The sequence below is a fragment of the Osmerus mordax genome, chromosome 25 (assembly GCF_038355195.1).
Source record: "Osmerus mordax isolate fOsmMor3 chromosome 25, fOsmMor3.pri, whole genome shotgun sequence".
Lineage (NCBI taxonomy): Eukaryota > Metazoa > Chordata > Actinopteri > Osmeriformes > Osmeridae > Osmerus > Osmerus mordax.
In genome coordinates, this window is record NC_090074.1 from 943,138 (window position 1) to 962,538 (window position 19,401).

General features: G+C 45.5%; 1 protein-coding gene across 3 annotated transcripts in view; it reads right to left on the reverse strand.

The window, feature by feature from the left end:
• ncam1a (neural cell adhesion molecule 1a) overlaps positions 1-19,401 on the reverse strand; it is a 148,946-nt gene that overhangs the window by 5,588 nt on the left and 123,957 nt on the right. For 2 of the 3 annotated variants that reach the window (XM_067228798.1, XM_067228797.1), the window contains exons 14-17: positions 9,309-9,433; positions 8,752-8,932; positions 859-1,066; positions 18-134 (exon numbers count right to left, since the gene is read on the reverse strand). In XM_067228798.1, the coding sequence (XP_067084899.1) occupies positions 18-134; positions 859-1,066; positions 8,752-8,932; positions 9,309-9,433 (631 nt within the window). Of the gene's footprint in view, positions 1-17; positions 135-858; positions 1,067-4,837; positions 6,134-8,751; positions 8,933-9,308; positions 9,434-19,401 lie in introns of those variants that run through there. The other variant, XM_067228799.1, reaches the window with a different exon arrangement.

Below are 19,401 nucleotides of genomic sequence, written 5' to 3' on the forward strand. Positions count from 1 at the left end.
CCCCCTGCTGCACTCACTCTGGCTCTGTGAGGGGCGTGGTCTCGTTGGGCTCAGTGGCTCCGCCTCCTTGGTGGTTGGGTGTGCGTTCCTCCTCAGTCCTCACCTCCACGATGGGCTCCTTGGACTCGTCTTTCCTACAGGAGGAGGCAGGGGGTGCTGTCTCACACGTCTGGCCCACACACATACTGGCAGCTCTCTCTCTCTACCTCTCTCTACCTCTCTCTCTACCTCTCTCTCTACCTCTCTCTCTACCCCTCTCTCTACCCCTCTCTCTACCCCTCTCTGTACCTCTCTCTCTACCTCTCTCTCTACCTCTCCCTACCTCTCTCTACCCCTCTCTCTACCTCTCTCTCTACCTCTCTCTCTACCCCTCTCTCTACCTCTCTCTCTACCTCTCTCTCTACCCCTCTCTCTACCCCTCTCTCTACCCCTCTCTGTACCTCCCTCTGTACCTCTCTCTCTACCTCTCTCTCTACCTCTCTCTACCTCTCTCTCTACCCCTCTATCTACCTCTCTCTCTACCCCTCTCTCTACCTCTCTCTCTACCTCTCTCTGTCTCTCCTTCTCTCCCTATTTCTATTATATTGTATTATGTGAGGTATATACATATATCATAATTACACAGGTATATAGTTATTCCTGCATATTCGCTCTCTCTAGCATACAAGCGCCTCAGTACTGCATCTGCAGGAGCAGCAGAGCTGCAGTAGCTGCAGAGCTGCAGTAGCAGAGCTGCAGAGCTGCAGAGCTGCAGTAGCAGCAGAGCTGCAGAGCTGCAGTAGCAGCAGAGCTGCAGTAGCAGAACTGCAGAGCTGCAGTAGCAGAGCTGCAGAGCTGCAGGAGTTTCTCCACACTCACGTGAAGGCGGCTTTCCCCTCCTCCATGTCCTTATTCTTGGCTCCCGGGCCGGCCTTGCCACAGAAGTTGACGGCGATGCACATGAGCAGACCGCACTTGTTCAGGAAGTAGCAGGTGACGTCGACGCCCACCAGCAGCAGGATGAAGACCACGATCAGGATCCCCACGATAGCACCAGTGCCTAGGCCTGGACCCCCCACTGTCATGTCTGGGAGGAGGGAGAGGGGGAAGGGAGGGGAGGAGGGAGAGGGGGAAGGGAGGGGAGGAGGGAGAGGGGGAAGGGAGGGGAGGAGGGTAGAGGGAGGGGAGGAGGGAGAGGGGGAAGGGAGGGGAGGAGGGGAGAGGGAGGGAGGGAGAGGGGGAAGGGAGGGGAGGGAGGAGGGGAGAGGGGGAGAGGGGGGGAGGGGAGAGGGAGATAAAGGGAGGGAGAGAGAGAGAGAGGGGGGGAGGGAGGGTTGAGGACAAGTGAGGGTCGATAGAGAGAAGGAGGGGTACACAAAGAATGCAGGACAGAGAAAATTTGAGTAAGAGAGGTAGAGGTAGAGAGAGAGAGGTAAAGAGAGAGAAAGAGAGAGAGAAAGAAGGAAGTAGAGAGTGAAAGATAGAGTGAGGTAGAGAGAGAAAGAGAAATGATGAGTCAGGATTTTATTCACAACCACTCATCCATAACATGTGTTCAAGGTCTCAAGCGTGTTGCTCTTAACAAAGCAGACTGTCAGACAAGTTATTGCATAGTAAACACAAATCTGTTTTGGATTATGAATATATAGACAGGTGGTCAATTCTTGCACACACTTGAGCCAACAATTTGTTTCAATTAAATTGTATTAGCTGCATCCAAATCACAAACCGGTGGTACCAACATATTGAAGTTAATATGTTAAATACACAATGCATTTCTCAGCCATATATGGTATGAAATTAAGATTAGGCTTAACATGAGACAACACACATATTTAACCATATTGAAAAACAAACTAGCCATGCCTATTGAAGGCATGTCAGAACTAAGCCTAAACATAAGAACATACAGTGCAAACCACTAAAGCTTCAATCAGTGTGCTAAGATCAGACAACAGTCTAGTATAACCTTGCGCATGTCCACACACCTTCCACAGAAGATGGCATTAAAGACGAACTTGACACAACAAGAATGAATTGCGGGCAGGAGGACGAAGGTTGGGAGCATGGTCAAATGTAAAATACAGGCATCCGGGCTTAGATATAACACAAAAGCAAAAGGAATAAAATAATATAACATCACACTTTTGTAAAAGTAAAAAGGCAAAGGGGTTGTGTTTTAATGGAGCAAAAACACAAGCTACTTACCAGACAGTAACGAGCTAATACCCAAACATGTGGATGTCATAAAGATGTTCACCACCACATTGTCATGAGAGGATGAACATGTTTTTAAAGACTTTATGCACTCATAAACATCCCTCAACACACACACACACACACACACACACACGCACACGCACACACACACGTGTTAAAATTCACAATGCTAATATGACAAAGTATTTACAAAACTTCTAAACAGAATTGTGTTGAAAGTCAAATTAATTGCCGCAATTTGTGCAATAATTAATAATAATCGATCTTGCAAAATCAGACTTCCAAACTATTTGCAGCCACTTGATATTCAGGAAACAAACAAGGAACTCTGAGATGTGATGCAATCAGTCCCTTCTAGATTTGTTCGTGCGACACAACCTTGTTTAGCGTATTGTTGATATGAAGTGTCATAGAACAATTATAATGATTGCTAATGTGTGAAAAGAGATGAGTGGCATTTGACATTTTATTTCGTTCTTCTGGTATGAATCTATTAGTGGTCGAACAAGCTATAATTGTAATTTAGAACGGAAGAAACAAGATTTGGACTTGGCGATTTTTCAGAAGAACGGTATACAGAACATGCATTTAGTTCTAAAACTTCAAAAAATGGCTTGGTGTAAAATCTTTTATTTATCAAGGTAACCTAATACTCTCTCGCCGCATCCTCTGCAAAATCATCCAGATCCACCAATCTTCCAGCGTCAAACAAAAGACAAACCTTCTCGAAAAACGTTCATTTATATTCATAAGAAAGTCAGCATTCCCAATCAAATGTATTGAGTCATATTTGTGCTGTTTCTCAACCCCCCCCCCCTCCCCTCCAACTCCCCTTTCAAAATCCCACAGCGATAGTCTCTTATCTTACAGTAACACACGCAGCCTTTTTGGCACACTTTCAAACATCGAAGACTCACGTGTGTAGAGAGACTGATTGAAAGTCAGAGCTGTAAATTTTCAGAGCTTTAAATGTTTACACAGCTGTCTGCATTGGTACCATACGAAGATCGATATTTTGTCACCGGTTTGGAAGTGTGTACAAGCATTACATTATATGTATTACATTTCTGGACATACTTGCCTATTTGTCATGTTTGTGTGGACACTTTAAATTAACAGACGCCTGTACTGATATACTTGTATAGTAGTAGCAGTACATAATTATAGTCAAATGATCCCAAGTGTGTTGGATTACAGTAAAACTGTAGATAACTGGATTTTGAGTGTGAGAACATGCATGATATGCTCCAATAACGACCCTCAGTGCAATTTACTGCTTGCTGAAATATCAAAATTGTTATTATGAGTGTATTGTGTGTTGCTGGGGGTACCAGGCCTTGTGCTCCATTGATGTATCGCTATAGCGATGGCATAGAAAAGTCGACTACAGAGAGTTGAATGTATTAAAGTTGAGCACTATAGGGAAGGCATCGCTAGAGGAAGGCCACAGCAGTCTTAAAAGCAACACAAGCTTTTCAGAATATTTCGATAAGTCTTTAGTGTTTACTGTACTAAGTACTAAGCAAAGCTCCAAGCTGTAAGAATATGATCTTTATGTTTTTTAGGAGTCTGTAAGAGATTAGCCCAAGGCTTGGAGCCATGGGGAGGAAAACAACACGTTTATTAAACATTAGTTTTAACATTTCCATTATTTGTTTAGTAGTAGTAGTTCTCAGAACCTTGAGTCACCTGTGTTACTGGAAACAGAGTCTAATAGTTGACCACGCTTGTACTGGTGTGAAAGAGAGGCACCGATCTGGCCCCGCGAGGCGAGAGAGCTTGTGGTTCCTGCAGAGCTGCCATCCACCTGCATCTCCAAACTGTCTGAGTGATAAATGACACTCAGCCGTGAACACTGAAAAGGCTAACTCACAAACCTCTCCTGGGTAAGGCTCCCACACCTCCGTGCTGCCTCAGCACGGAGCAGAAACTAAAGCTTCAGGTCAGTCAGGTGGCTGAGTGGTTAGGGAATCGGGCTAGTAATCTGAAGGTTGTTGGTTCGATTCTGGCTGTGTCAAATGACGTTGTGTCCTTGGGCAAGGCACTTCACCCTACTTGCCTCGGGGAGAATGTCCCTGTACTTACTGTAAGTCGCTCTGGATAAGAGCGTCTGCTAAATGAATAAATGTAAATGTAAATGTAAAGCTTTCTTACAGGCCTGTCGGGTCGGCGGATTAGAGAGCAAGAACACAGAACAGCCCCCGGAACGGATCCTCACCTGCTACTCATCAGGTGATCGAGACTCGAAAAACAATGACCTGATTATGAACGGTGAGTTTTAAGAGACGGAAATCGAGGGTGTTCAAGATCTGTGTGGCCTGCCTTTGTGTGTCTTTACCAGGCAGGGTGGAGCAGGAGGGTGGAGCAGGAGGGTGGAGCAGGAGGGTGGAGCAGGAGGGTGTTCAGAGCTGGGTCGAGGGGTTGTGGTTTGTACCAGAAGGAGAGTCTGTGGCCAGATGTCTGATCTGAACCCCTGCGCTGACACGGTCTCCAGAGAGTCAGGCAGACGCCTCCCTGCACACACTGTTCAGAACCCCTGCTCCTTTGTGACGTGTGGAAAAACCGTCTCATGGCATTAAGGAAGGACCAAACAAATGGGTTGGCACATGCGGACCAGGAGTTAACTCCAGGCGCATAACTTTATTACCTTCCGTTGACTTCAAAATGGGGTGGTGGGAGGGGGGTGGGGAAGAAAAAACTGCAAAAAAAAAAAAAAAACTAAAAAAAGAAAAGCTAATCTGAAATTTGAACACAACACAGCAAACTTTCCCTCGAGGGGGTTTTCAGTGCATCAGAGTTTCCGGGCTCTAGCCCTGGTTTACAGCCCCACTGCTGGGCTCACAGGGCACTCTGTTCAAGCGGCCCATGAGCAGATGATGGGGTAAATAAACAAGCCTAGTGTGTCTGAGGTGAACAACCGACAGAGAGGCACTGCGTCAGTCTGGCGTTTCAGAATAAGAGTCTCCAATCGGCTACTAGCCGTTACTTTGTCAAAGAAAAAAGGTAGTATAACTATTCCACCCCCTCCCATATATCTCCATAAAATCTACAATGGATACAGTATGGAAACACTGGTATGTACTTACAAAAATGTATTATAGAATATAATCATTTCACATTATTGAAAATGACCGACATATAGATTTTAGTGTTTTAACAGCTGTAGCATTAATTTTTTAACGTGTTCTGTTGTTTCATCCAGGTAAAAAGAGGAAAAAAAAGAATCTATCAAAAGAACAGCCTACAGTATATTTTGTTTTTGAAGATCTTTTGAAAAGATTATGTACACTTTGTCACAAAACAATTAGAATGACAATCTGAACCATCAAGGCAGTTTCTTATTCCCTACACAGGGTGAGCCCTGCATTCCTTCGATATGAGCCTTGTGGAAAATAAAACTACAAATGAACAGAAAAGATTAAATAAGAAATGTTAATGGTCTTATGTTAACTGATACAAAATCCCTCTGCGAAGCCTCTGGAGTTTCATGATGGACACCAGGGATAATGGAAGCAGTTCAAACTTGTACACACACACGCAGAAGACACAAAGTGTCCCAACGGTACTCAAATCCATCAGAACATGACAAAAGCCACACTGAACAGCATTATGCACCGTTTTACATACGGGGGGGTGACCCAAAAAAAAAAGAAGCAAAACAAAACAAAAACATTCTAAATGACATAAGTACTGACATTTTCGAAACCCCCTTAACATGAAATCGATATCTTGCTTCGTCATGTATTATTATTATTTTTTGTGTGTGTGTCAGCACAAGGGTCAAAAGGCGTAGAAAACAAGGAGGCCCGGCTGAGGTGTCTAACACCAGGCCATCCTCTCTCTCTCAGGGGCGTCTATACGAGCCACAACACAGTCAGCATGGAGAGCGTGAGAGAGGCCAGCGTATACGACACGGACGAACAGCCAAGGGTCGCTAAGGCCACGACAGGAAACAACACCACCACAACAAACACCAGAAATTGTTCACAGTGACACAGCAAATAAATAAATACATAAATACAAAGGAAACATAGTTTTAAAAAAAAGTGACAGTTACACGGAAAAGAAAAAAAAGAATAAAAGGGAAAATTGTGTGTATGGAGATGTTAGGATCCAGAGGTGCCCAAGAAGACCACAGGTGAAGACACGGACAGGGAGGAAGGGGGAGGAAGGGGGAGGAAGGGAGAGAGACAAAAGAGAGAGAGAGATAGAGAAAATAGGTCATAAATACATAAACACAAGTTCGAAAGGTTAATTGAGACTAAATAAAGGAACAGTAAAGAAACTCTTAGCAGGTTAGATGATCAACGTAAAAGAAGCGATAACACGTTAGTAAGCAAACGGCAAACGACAGGTCGATCACGACAAGCAGGCGGGGGTGAAAGGTTTAAAAGGTGATGCGGGGTCACTGGGAATGTTGACGAACAAAGACACAGAGAAAAGGGGTATTCTCCCTGGTATCCCTCGGCAACAGCTGTCGTATTTCTCAGCCAATCACAATGGATCATAGGGGTCTGTCTGGATCACTGGCTTGTCTTCCTGCCTTTGAGTGGAAGGCAGGCAGGCAGTCAGGTGAGCCCAGAGAGAGAGCAGAGAGAGTGAGACACGTCCTGGTCCCCCTCACAGGGAACGGAGCCCAGGCAAACCTCACATTCCAGTAAGAATATGAAGGAGATATTCAAAGTAAAGTTGATGTTTTGTGAAGGCTGAATTAATAAATGATGTTGCGTTATTAAAACTGCACAAGCGAATAGCTTTTATTTTTCGTTTCTCTCCATATCAGCCTCAGTTGGGGAGATTTGGATTCAAAACTACTGTTCTGTCATACAGAGCACGTCCACCAAACCCTCATCTCTGTCTTAACTCTTAACCCTTTACTCAATAACCAGAAATGTTTCTATTAAACAAAAAATTGTCATTACAAAAAGTGTCCACTTCATATAAGAGAGGTGCAACTGCACTGGTCATTGTGTTGCCATGCCAACCCCTCCGATAGCTGGCCTGGAGTCATGGAACTGATTTTTTCATTCTTCTAAGCAGAGCTTTAGAGCCAGTCTGGGTAAATATGAATGTGATCGTCCATTATGTTCTTGTCCTTCTAAGAACACCTACCTGCTTCTCATTTTAAAAACACAGCACAGTCACACAGGCTCTGCAGTTTGTGGCACATCAACAAAAACAAAAGAAGACACCGAAATGAAAAAAAAAAAAAAAAAAAACTTGGCCAGTGTTCAAGTGAACCTGCTCTGGCAGGATAGTAAAGAGATCCAAACCTCCCACTGCTATAAGGCTGATTCCCACCAAGTGCAGGAGGAAAAGCAGGCTGCTTGGGCCATACGCTGGCAGATACCCTGTTAGGTCTCCAGTAAAGCATTAACACATTAATCCTGTTGAGGCGTCACCATGCAGGGACTGCAGGCTCCTTCCCCACTGAGCCAAGACACATTTTCAGGTCAGTAAATCCAGCAGCGAGCGAGAACTGAGAGCCACTAAACCTGGCTTTGGCAGGAGAGAGAGGGGGAGAAGAGATTCAGAAAGAGAGAGAGAGAGAGAGAGAAAGAGAGAGAGAGAGAGAGAGAGAGAGAGAGACAGAGGGGAAGGGAATTGGAGGGAGACTTTTGATGCTCTTTTCACGGCAACATCAAACAGCCAGCGTGGGTGAGGAAGGTAAAGGAGATGAGGAAGAGGAAGAGGAGGAAGAGAGGAAGAAGAGAGGAGGAAGAGAGGAAATGAAGCCGAGGAGACACTGACAGAGGAGAGGAAATGTTAATATTAGTGGAAGGGGAGAAGGACCTGAGGTTGCCAGGACACATGCAGCTTTATAGTTCTACAGAAGACGGCAGGACAGATATGAATGTGCAGGGTAAAAAAACAGAAATTCTAAGGAGTGCAACACAGGAGAGATGAACAGCGATGGGTTCAAAGCCCAGGTTTGGTCAGTGGGGGACACAGCTCAAGTTAAAATGCAAACCTTTCAGCCCACACACACTGTCAACAGAGAACAAGCTGACTGCGTGTGCTGGGAAGGGTTCGCTGGCAGGAACACGAATGTTCAAAACCCTGACAAACATTCTCTGCTCTGACGGTACTGGTCAGTGTGGAACCCAACATGAAGGTACTGCATTCGGCCCCACTAACAGTGATACAAACTACCTGGCCCTTTTGATTTATTCATCTATCCTAGCGCCCTCAAGCCAGAGTGTGTAATGGTGTGTTCAACCATTCTCTTTGGCTCTGAGGCTATCTACTGGACCGAAGACAAGTCTTCACCGTGATAAATGTTGCCCTTCAGGCAGCACTACATGTGCGGCCATTTTAAATCAACAACGTTATCAGAAACTTGATTTAAAAACTCCAACTGAAATCAAGTACAAAATGACAACAAGACACAAGAGAGAAATACTTTCAACTTCCCAGAGGAATTAGTTAGGAAACGACAACTACCTAGTTAAAACTTCACCTCAACAAATCTGAAGTGTTCTTTCCCAGACTCAGCATCTCTGTTGCCAGTGTGTGTGTGTGTGTGTGCAGTGGGCTGGGTGGGGGCCATACCTGGGACGGCGGTGGGTTCTGCTGCGGTTCTGAAGGAGAACACGGCAGGGGTGGACTTGCCCTGCTGGTTCTCAGCCACCACATACACCACATACTCCACGTTCCACTTCAGCCCTCGGAGAACCACAAACTCACTGCTGGTGGGGAGACGGATCTCAGGCTTCCAGTCCGACCCGTGTTTCTGAGGAGAGGAGAGGAGAGGTGAGGGCCGGCGTGAGGAGAGGAGAGGGCCGGCGTGAGGAGAGGTGAGGGCCGGCGTGAGGAGAGGAGAGGGCCGGCGTGAGGAGAGGAGAGGGCCGGCGTGAGGAGAGGTGAGGGCCGGCGTGAGGAGAGGAGAGGGCCGGAGTGAGGAGAGGTGAGGGCCGGCGTGAGGAGAGGAGAGGGCCGACGTGAGGAGAGGTGAGGGCCGGCGTGAGGAGAGGAGAGGGCCGGCGTGAGGAGAGGAGGGGTTTCGAAGCACAGACGGAAGGTTAATCCTTCACGCAGCCAGGGGCCACAGAGAGACAGACACGACAGCAGGTCAGAGGTCAGGAGGCGTTCCCTCTAGTCATACTCACGGGCTTGTAGCGGACCAGGTAGTGCTTGATGGGGGAGCCCCCGTCGTCCTGCATGACCCAGTTGACCTTGAAGGACTCGCCCGTCTTCTCCAGCTCTCCGTCCAGCTTAGGGGGGCTGGGCTCCCCTACGAGGCACATAGCAGGGACACACGGTCAATCTCCACGGCAACGGCCAATGAGGCTGTCCCGTCCCCTGAGCCCCCTTGACGACGCAGGTGGCATGGCTACGACACGGACGTCTCTCGTTGAGAGCATCCGTCTAACTGAGTGTTTCTGTGTGATCGTGAGGTGGTGGCGTGAAGAGATGTTACTGTGCTCATGTAACCCAGAGGGGGGACAGAGGGGGGACCCCAGACCTTTTGATCTGCAGTCCGATGCTCTACCGCTGAACACCTGTCCCCCAACCAACTGATCGAGCCGTGTTTGAAACCCCCCCGGAGTGCAGTTGGAGCTGCTGCCGGAGGCTGGGAGCCGTGTGTCCTGAGGACAGCCGGCTCTGCGGTGACGCAGGACGACGTGAGACCGAGAAATGTGCTCTTTGTCACGATGCTCAAGGGCTGTGTCAGTGTGATGGACGGCTAGCAGGAGCGCCCGCGGGGAGCGAGGACACAGAGGAGAGCCTCTCCCTCCTTATCTGGGCTACCCTAGGGAGTCAGGTGGCTGAGCGGTTAGAAATCGGGCTAGTAATCTGAAGGTTGCCAGTTCGATTCCTGGCCGTGCCAAAAAAAATGAAGTTGTGTCCTTGGGCAAGGCACTTCACCCTACTTGCCTCGGGGGAATGTCCCTGTATTTACTGGAAGTCGCTCTGGATAAGAGCGTCTGCTAAATGACTAAATGTAAATGTACCCTGCACACTAACGACAGGGACACAAGTGTATTTATTAGCCCCCTCTGCCTTGATTGGACATGTTACTCCATTACATTTAATAACATTATCATGGTCCACTAGGAGCGAGGGTCAGTGTGTTGCGGGATGTGTGTGTGTGCTTTTAATGACATAATCCCTTAACTAGGAAGCCATGCCACCTCAATCCCAGGGGGCTGCGAGGAAGAGAGTCTAATCAGAAACACTCATTAATCATGTAAACATTGGTTATACTTAGTTAGAAGCCAATATGCTCTTACAGCAATTACCTGCTATGACTAAAAGGTAGAACCAGGATTCAAATGACTGCCGCAATATGCACAAATGACATTGGGTTTTGGCTGGGTTTGGCTGTGATCAGGGAGTTTAAAAGATGGTTTTGTTGTGTCCCAAATGTCCTGCCCCCACACTCTGACCCAAGGTTGCTTGGCTACAAAGCCCTTGAAGTAAACTGCCATGTTTGACAGGAATTGGCTGCCTCGGAACATCCTCGTGTTATTTATCAACAAATGAACTGCGAGACGAGGTCAGTGTTGTAGCAGCCAACAAAATAGCAACAGACACAGGCTTCGCTGCCGGGAGATATCAAACAGCCCCAGACAACGTCAGCAGAGAATAATACGGTTTGGAGTTTCTACTGTAACCCTGACCAGAAACCTGTCCGGCATAAAATAACCTGACTTCAGCCAAACACAGCGAAAAAAGATAAGAAGTAATTGGGCAAGAGGCAGATGAATCCTGATCCACTTTTAGGCGTCTGTCTTTAATGTTCCCGTTCATCTCCCAGATTGATTCCCGAGGGAACAGCACAGTTTTCCTGTAGTAGCTAGGGGCTCGAATCAGTAACAATCGTTTTTCAATCTATGAACTGCTGGGTAAACTTTAAGAAGTCCCTCTGCTTTCCCTACAGTGATCCTCACAATACAGTAACAAGTCCCCACTTAAAACTGGAGTTATTTCATTGGATTTGGAGAACACTTCGATTGGAAATGCAAATTTGTCGTTCTTGACACTTGACAAACGGTGATCTCTGTGATTACACGATTAGTCAATCAACCATGCGTAAGGGCACTTTGTGTTCACCTCAGATGGTTAAACGTATCTGATTACATTCTCCTGAAAAAGCATTCAACCACTCTTGGAGTAAGCATGATTAGATGCTGAAATTAGACAAGGGTTAGTGAGAAGAGAAGCAGTACAGATGGTGTGATGTCCAGACAGTTATGTACATAAGATCTCCCATGAGCAGCATTCCCAGTTATGTGTGACGTTTCCTAAAGCTAATCAGGAGAGAAAGTAATTAGGGTTATACACAAAATATAGAACAAAACAGAAAACATGCTCCATCATGCAGACCGTATTATTATTATTCAATGTGTAGTGATTCTGGAATATTCTGTCAATCTTGACTCTTGAAGTTAACTTTTTAAATCTGATCAAGAATAACTAATATGTTTATTGTTACTAATTTACAAATCCAGGGAGATTAACCAATTGTGAATTTAAAATATATATATTTTTATGCCCTCCGACTAGTCAAAAAAGGTGTGCATCTTCATAGATTTACACATCTACAGTTTAGAACAACACCATAACAGTAGGATTGTTACACGAATTGTGGATATCGTACAAAACACTGCCAATTTTCCAGTTTAATCAGTACAGGTGTGAATAACATGACAGGTACGAGACAGACTGACATGCAGACAGGACAGACATGCAGACAGGCGGGCGGGCGCGGTCCCTCTGGGCAGACGGGCAGTTAAGGAGCGGGAGACAGAAACAGGGTGAACTTGCATGCATGCATTTACGTGGGGTGAAGACCACAGTTAGTCCGTTTGGTAAGGGCTTAAAAGGTGGAGATCTTTAGGTAAATGAGTGATCTCCGTAAAAGAGTAAAGAACCCTGTTCCACTGGGAGTTCCCAGCAGGGCAGTGTGTAAAAGGTGGAGGTTTTGACATCGCTAGCGTGATGTTTGGGGGCTGAGATGACGGTGGGTTTGCAACATATGCTGTTCGCTAAGTGGAGAAGATGCCCTGCTTGTTACAGCTATGGCATGGTACTTTAGTCACCGAAAAAAAGGACAATATTTATATGGTATGTCAGTTGAGGAATGATATTTAGAGGTCAACCATTTGCTCCCCCCCCCCCCCCCCCCCCCCTAAACTATAAATTAAAGGTGACAATATCCGATTTAATAATTATTCTACAGAAAAACAAACTAATAAGGCACTGAGATGTTAAAACTTGAGTAGACCAGTCTGCAAAAACATCTGTCTACCTGTAGTTGGGATGTCTGTAAAGCATAATGTCTAATCTTTAAAGACAAAGTGTGAGTTATTCCTATATGGATGGCTCGGGGGTGATGAGGTAGATAGGATGCAACTTGACAAAAAACTAAAATGTTTTCAGTTGTTTTTCCTAAATGTAAATCTGTCAGTCTAATTGATATTCTTATCTATTCGTCCAGTGCTTTATATAATCTGAACGGAACCAAACGGAAGATAAATTTACCTTCTGTTCCCCAGCGAAGACGACATCAGCACCATGCAAGAGCCACATGACAAAGTCATATGAACCGCACGCACATGATTGGTTGAAAGGGAAGTGAAGGAGGGGGAGGGAGGGAGGGGGGGGGGTTGGGGAGTCACATGGAAAATACAAAATATATTTTTTTAATGATGTAATTATGGGTAAGAAACAAAACAACAAGAAAGTTAAAAGACAAAACGATACAAAACAAACAACAAAAATAAATGTATAAATTTAAAAGAGAACGTTTTTGCACATCAAAACACAGAAACATGTATAGCATTTAGATACATGAAGCATTTTGGACGTCCAGCATGAGTTCTGTTACATAAAGATGTTTTTATAAAAGACAAACAGAAGTTGGGTATGTAAGGGAACACCTTATGGGAGAATTAATACAGAATAAAACTTCCAATTCAAACAAAAATGGTTCTGCCCAAAACTGCCTCATGCATCAACATCAATTAAACAGTATTTCCTCTGACTGACATTCATGTGCCTTTGAATCAATTTCTGTGATAAAAAACGTAAAAATATGGCAAATGTGACCTTTTAGGCAACCCAAAGAGCCTAATTTTTTTTACGAGTGACACTAAAAGGTGTGACACCAAACCAAGCAATGTACATGATCTTAAAACAGAGGAAAGCCTGCAGTATTTAAAATACTGATAGCCAAAGCACATCATGCTGATCTACACGTGGTACATGGTGCTGTACATCACGGCAGGGGCACATGGAGGGTTAGGAGAGCCACGTCTGACAGGGTTATGACTCTGAAAGCTGAAAGAATTAGAGAACAGGGCAGCACTAAAAACATGACAGATGAAAGATGACCTACCTACACACACACACACACACACACACAGCCACACACACACACACACACCCACAATACCTCAGCTCTACAGGGAATAATGCTTTTCAAGATAAATTAGAACTCCAAACTTTGTTAGGAATCGTTATTTCGAACCATTAGGCATGCACCAACCAAAATACTTACTCCATGAACCTTGTGCTAAACTCGTTTCATTATACACCATTGTTACCACATCGCCATAGTGAGGGGAAATCTCATGATTGAGCAAGTGTAAAAGCTGTAAGCGTTTAACCACGAGGATCTGTTATCGGCTGATAATACTGTATGCTCTGTAACATTCCAGTCCCTTCTAAAGGTTGTTAAACAAAGTTAGTCGCTAATCTAGTGAACAATATAGCTGTTCTATGATTACATTAGTTTAGATGTCTCTGTGGCTGTTACTATAGTTACGTTTCTTGGGGGAGGGGGGGGGGGGGGGGGGGTTTGGAACATGTTATACAGCACATAAAACTGGACTACTTAATAATAATAATAGTGTTCATTTAGCAGACGGTTTTATCCAGAGTAATGTACGGGGAGGATTTGAACCTGCAACCTCATGATCTGTAATCCATGCCCTCACATCAGTTTCATGAGCACTCACGTGTTGCTCATGTACTACAGTGATTCACGTGTTTATCATGTACTACAGTTACTCTGTACATCAAAAACCCAGATGACGCCTTTGTAGATAAAATCAAAAATTAGCTGAATCATCAGATAGTTTATCAACAAACAATCTCAAAGCGGTTCAGGGAAAACACAAGTTTTTGTTTTCTAGTAAAAAATTGCTGACCGGTGCAACTCAGTTATCTACCTCAGTCCTAACTTTTCTCTTTGTCTTAAGTCACAAAGGGCTTAGGTAAGGAAAGATTAACATTTCCTGCTTTTTGGTATTCATAAGGGTGAGAGATTGCCAATATGAACATCCAGCTGTCTGTTTTCTATTCCGCCTCTCTTCGATTTTGTTTCTAGCGATCTCACGGTAGGAATCCCTAAAAGAAGCCGTCTTGAGCTCACAACAGAGGTCTGTCTAGTTTTAAAAATCACTGATCCCCTCTTCTTCCAAGACCTCACAGGTGTCCTCCCAGCACCGTGTGCAGCGCCGTGTGCAGCGCCGTGTGCAGCAGTGTGCAGCACCGTGTGCAGCACCGTGTGCAGCACCGTGTGCAGCACCGTGTGCAGCACCGTGTGCAGCACCGTGTGCAGCACCCACTGTGTGCAGCACCGTGTGCAGCAGTGTGCAGCACCGTGTGCAGCACCGTGTGCAGCACCGTGTGCAGCACCCACTGTGTGCAGCACCGTGTGCAGCAGTGTGCAGCACCCACTGTGTGCAGCACCCACTGTGTGCAGCACCGACTGTGTGCAGCACCGACTGTGTGCAGCACCCACTGTGTGCAGCACCCACTGTGTGCAGCACCCACTGTGTGCAGCACCCACTGTGTGCAGCACCCACTGTGTGCAGCACTGTGTGCAGCACTGTGTGCAGCAGTGTGCAGCACTGTGTGCAGCACCCACTGTGTGCAGCAGTGTGCAGAACTGTGTGCAGCACCCACTGTGTGTAGCAGTGTGTGCAGCAGTGTGCAGCACTGTGTGCAGCACTGTGTGCAGCACTGTTCCCTGCTCTGAGCACAGGTCTAATCTCATCATGTATGCTGTCATGGTTACATAACAATCATCCTCAACCGTCCTCCCCAACTGCCATTCTTGAGGTCACCAAGAGGTTAAAGAGGAAAGTTGTTCTTATACTTTTCTTTCTTATACTTTTCTTTCTTTTCTTAACTTTTCTCATATAGTGTAGTGAGCTGCTGGCTTACTTTAGATGTTTCTATCACGCACGTACAGCCGGTATGTTAGGGAAGGTAAAAATCTAGAGGCAGTGTATCCAGCTCATGTGGAAGGGAGAGGGCAGACAAACAGCAGGTTCTGGGGCAGGTTCCTGGCACAATTGTAACTCTTCTTTTGAACCGTAAAATCATAACAACCAAAGAATTTCACGTTGCTGCATGCTGCAATTCAACACACAAGTCACAAGCAACAAAAATATTTAGATTATTTGTTTTTTCTGTATTATTATCATCAATACAAATGAACTCCAAATCAAGCACACCGCAAAAAGGGGTGGTCCAAATAGCCGTTTGAATTAATTCATCCGGTACATGCACTGTGGTGTTAACTGAATTCATATCGCCCAGGACTAATGGGTCAAGATGACACAAGGTTAACCCTAGACTGTGGTTAGTGCAGAGGTGTTCTACTGTGGAGAGGAGCATTGAGAAGAGCCAAGGATAAACTCATCTCATTGCTCCAACCCATTCCCAACTACATCAGCAAATCATCTCTCCCCCACCCTCCTCACTACTAGTCATCGCTACAGGCCATGCATGTGAGGCACCGTGGCTCTAAGATAGAGACTAAACAGAGAGGCGGTTTGGTTGTTGACAGACACTCCACACTGCCAGACCTGTGGCATACTCACTAAGGGGTGCACTGGTTGGAACAAGGAGCGTTGGAGTCACTGAAGAAACTGCAAGATGGTGAGAACACAGTGAGGTCTGGGCAGAGCTCCCCGCGTCGGTGGAAGAAATAGTTTGTGGTGCAACAGACAACTTGAGATGTAGTTAATGTGTGTGATGTGGTTGGACAGATGTAAACTCCGGTGCACTGATCTGATTTGTTCCCAACGTTTGCCTGTTGTTCATTAGCAACAAGCAATACTTTATGAATGGGAAGAGAGAAGTCCTTTTGACTCACCCCACCAGACTAGTTTAACCCTGGTGAAGACACATAGAGCACCGTGGAACATTTGTAGCGATGTTACAGAAAGCAATAATCCAGTCTAGTGGTCACTGTACAGGCTTTTCCAACATTAGCGGAAAACCAATTGTAATTCAGTGACTGCGGTAAAACATCACACTGCATGATTCGGAGTAAGCTCACATGACTGCAGAAACAGAAATATAATCACAAACTAACAATGGTGTTTCATGAGTGAGTTATAATCTGTGTATCTCGAGTGGGTTTGTGGCTGCATCGAGCAGTCGACAGATTTTTCAATTCACACAGAGTTCACGCAGATCCTGCAGTTGATGTTAAGAATTCATAAAAATAGACCCAGGGAAAATCTTCTTAGACTTTTAATTATTCCTAAGGATTTAGAAAGACAGAGAGACAGAGAGAGAGAGAAAGAGAGAGAGAGTAATAAGTCTAGTAATCTTAGATGTCTGTGAAGGCCATGAAACCAAGAACCACAGGTTGTCATAACCAACACACAAACCAAATACCAAAATGCCATACACCGAAATGTAAGAACAGTTATATAATCGCATATTGCATAAATGTCATTCAATATCGGCTTTGCCATTCATTATCCACTTCTACCATTCAACACTTTTCTTTTCTGATGTCCCCTGAACCTTATTTCTCTGTAGCTCCAGACAGCAGGCCAGAACTAGTGGCTCGCAAAGCCTGGATGGATGTTAAGTGAGTTTTGTGAGTGCCCGGGCCATTATCCAAGCAATCACCCCCCACCCGCCCCACCACTGATGAAGCCATCCATCTGCGGCCAACATAGTGGCTTGGAGGCGTCTGTAACATCACCAGACGCCGTGTCTGTCACGCTTCTCTGGCGCTTCCATCTCAGCCCTGAGAAGTACAACAATAACACTGCAAGGTAGCCCCGCCCCACAGCGCCGCGGCCCAGCAGCTGAGCTGAACCCAGAATGTTTTCTGAGCCGCTTAACAGCCAAACGTTACAGATGAGTCACCTCTGCATAGTCCTCCCCCTTCCCCCTCCCCCTCCCCCCACCTGACATTGTGGCAGCTACGTTCTCTGTTAAGTTTTTGTGGTGATAGGAAGTCTGGTGATACATGTTGTCAATGCTCCTTCACTACTACTACTGCTGGGGCTCTGGGAGACTAGAAAAGGAAAGTTTCTGTTTGGGAACCAATCGTCTCTCACACTCACTCTTCATGTGTCAGGGAGAGTCGTGATGAGGGAGGGTTTACAGAAACACAGGGACAGAGCGAGGGGCTTGGAGTCAGGGACTAAGGGGATGCTAGATGGGCACTCAGAACAAGCTTACAGCCTGTCGATATCAGCTACCACACAGCTACACCAACCTGTCTCCATGTTAGCGTACTGAAACGGTATGCCGTCTGGAAAAGTTTACAAGAACAAATGCACAGCGTGAGGTCTGGAGGGTCGCTAGCCTGTCAAAGAGCACCTTGTATTCCGAGGCCACAGGTAAACAGACATGTCTCGCGTTAAAACAATGGGAAAGAATGTGTAAAACCATATATGGAAAAATATGCTGAATTTCAACATGCGCTAGCAACAGAATTGTCAGTAGAAAATGTGTGAGAAATATGGATGAAGTGATGACAAAAGTAACAGAAAACAGGAGGTGAGAAACTTACTTGTGAAAGTATAGCCTGAGGAATCCGATGGAACAAAAACAGATGAAGCAGAACCGATCAGAAGAAACAGAAACCATGACAACAGAATTACACATAATGATACGGGGGAGACTCTGTCCTGGGTTATAAGCTTTTATGAAATATATAAAAATAAGAAATAAATTATAACACTGATGGTATGTTTATGAAATCTTAGCCTTGTGAAAAGCCTTGTACATTTGCTTTTACATGTTGATTTTTTTTTGGAAATTTGTGAAAAATGTTTTTCTCTAAAATCGTGAGGTAACAGGACAAAGCCCCCTTAGCAGAGCGTGAAAACAGAAGGAGGGATTGAAGTTTCTACAGAAGCACGCGGGGTAACAGGAAGCAGATGGAAGCTTGACAGGAAGCAGCTAAGAATCAAACGAAGATTGATTCAGAACGCACACAGCTGACTCAGCCATCGCCGAACGACAGCGACGCTGCCTTCCCTCTACACGACCAGATGGGGAACGAACCGTTAAGCAAACTAGGACAGAGAGAGAGGGAGAGAGGGAGAGGAGAGGGAGAGGGAGAGGGAGAGGGAGAGGGAGAGGGAGAGGGAGAGGGAGAGGGAGAGGGAGAGGGAGAGGGAGAGGGAGAGGGAGAGGGAGAGGGAGAGGGAGAGGGAGAGGGAGAGGGAGAGGAGAGGGAGAGGAGAGGGAGAGACAGAGATGGAAAAAGAGAGAAACAGACAAAGAGAGAGAGAGACAGAGAGAGAGAGTGATGGTGAAAGAGACAGAGAGAAAACGAGAGAGAAAGAGAGAGAGCGAGAGACAGGGAAAGAGTCTCTGAGAGAGAACCGACTGCTAGCAAACTCCAGATCTTCCACACCTGTGTTTAAGTCGACCAGCACAGTCTGCGTCGTGATTAACACTTTGATTAAACAGGTAAAGCGACTGTATTCATTCATTAAGGCTTTCCCCAAAAAATATCCAAGAAGAGCAGCCAGTCTAAAATGTTTAGGAGGTGAATCTCTAACTCTATATTCTGACTCTCCATCTGTGCCACTCAACGCTAACAACATTCCCACAGGATTCATTTTTATAACTCTTGGGTTTAACACAGGCTCTATGATTTAATATATGTCAGTGCACTTTAACATACAACGTTATCTTCAGAGAAGGAAACTATTTAGACTTGCGTACAGTACTTATGTACAGTATAATGTTACATGAAAATTTTCTACCAATATGACTAAATGTTAAGTATGGTCTCATGAAATAATGTGATTTTATGTATCAATTGGACGAAATGTTTGACTTGAACATCATCTTAGAAGAGCTAAGACAGGTGTTTGGCCAGGCAACATAACCAATCAGCTTCAGAAGATCAACAAGCAGCTCTGAGTTGTCAAGGTGTTTACAAACTCAGAGACTGTCAACAAGAACAAATTCTTGTTC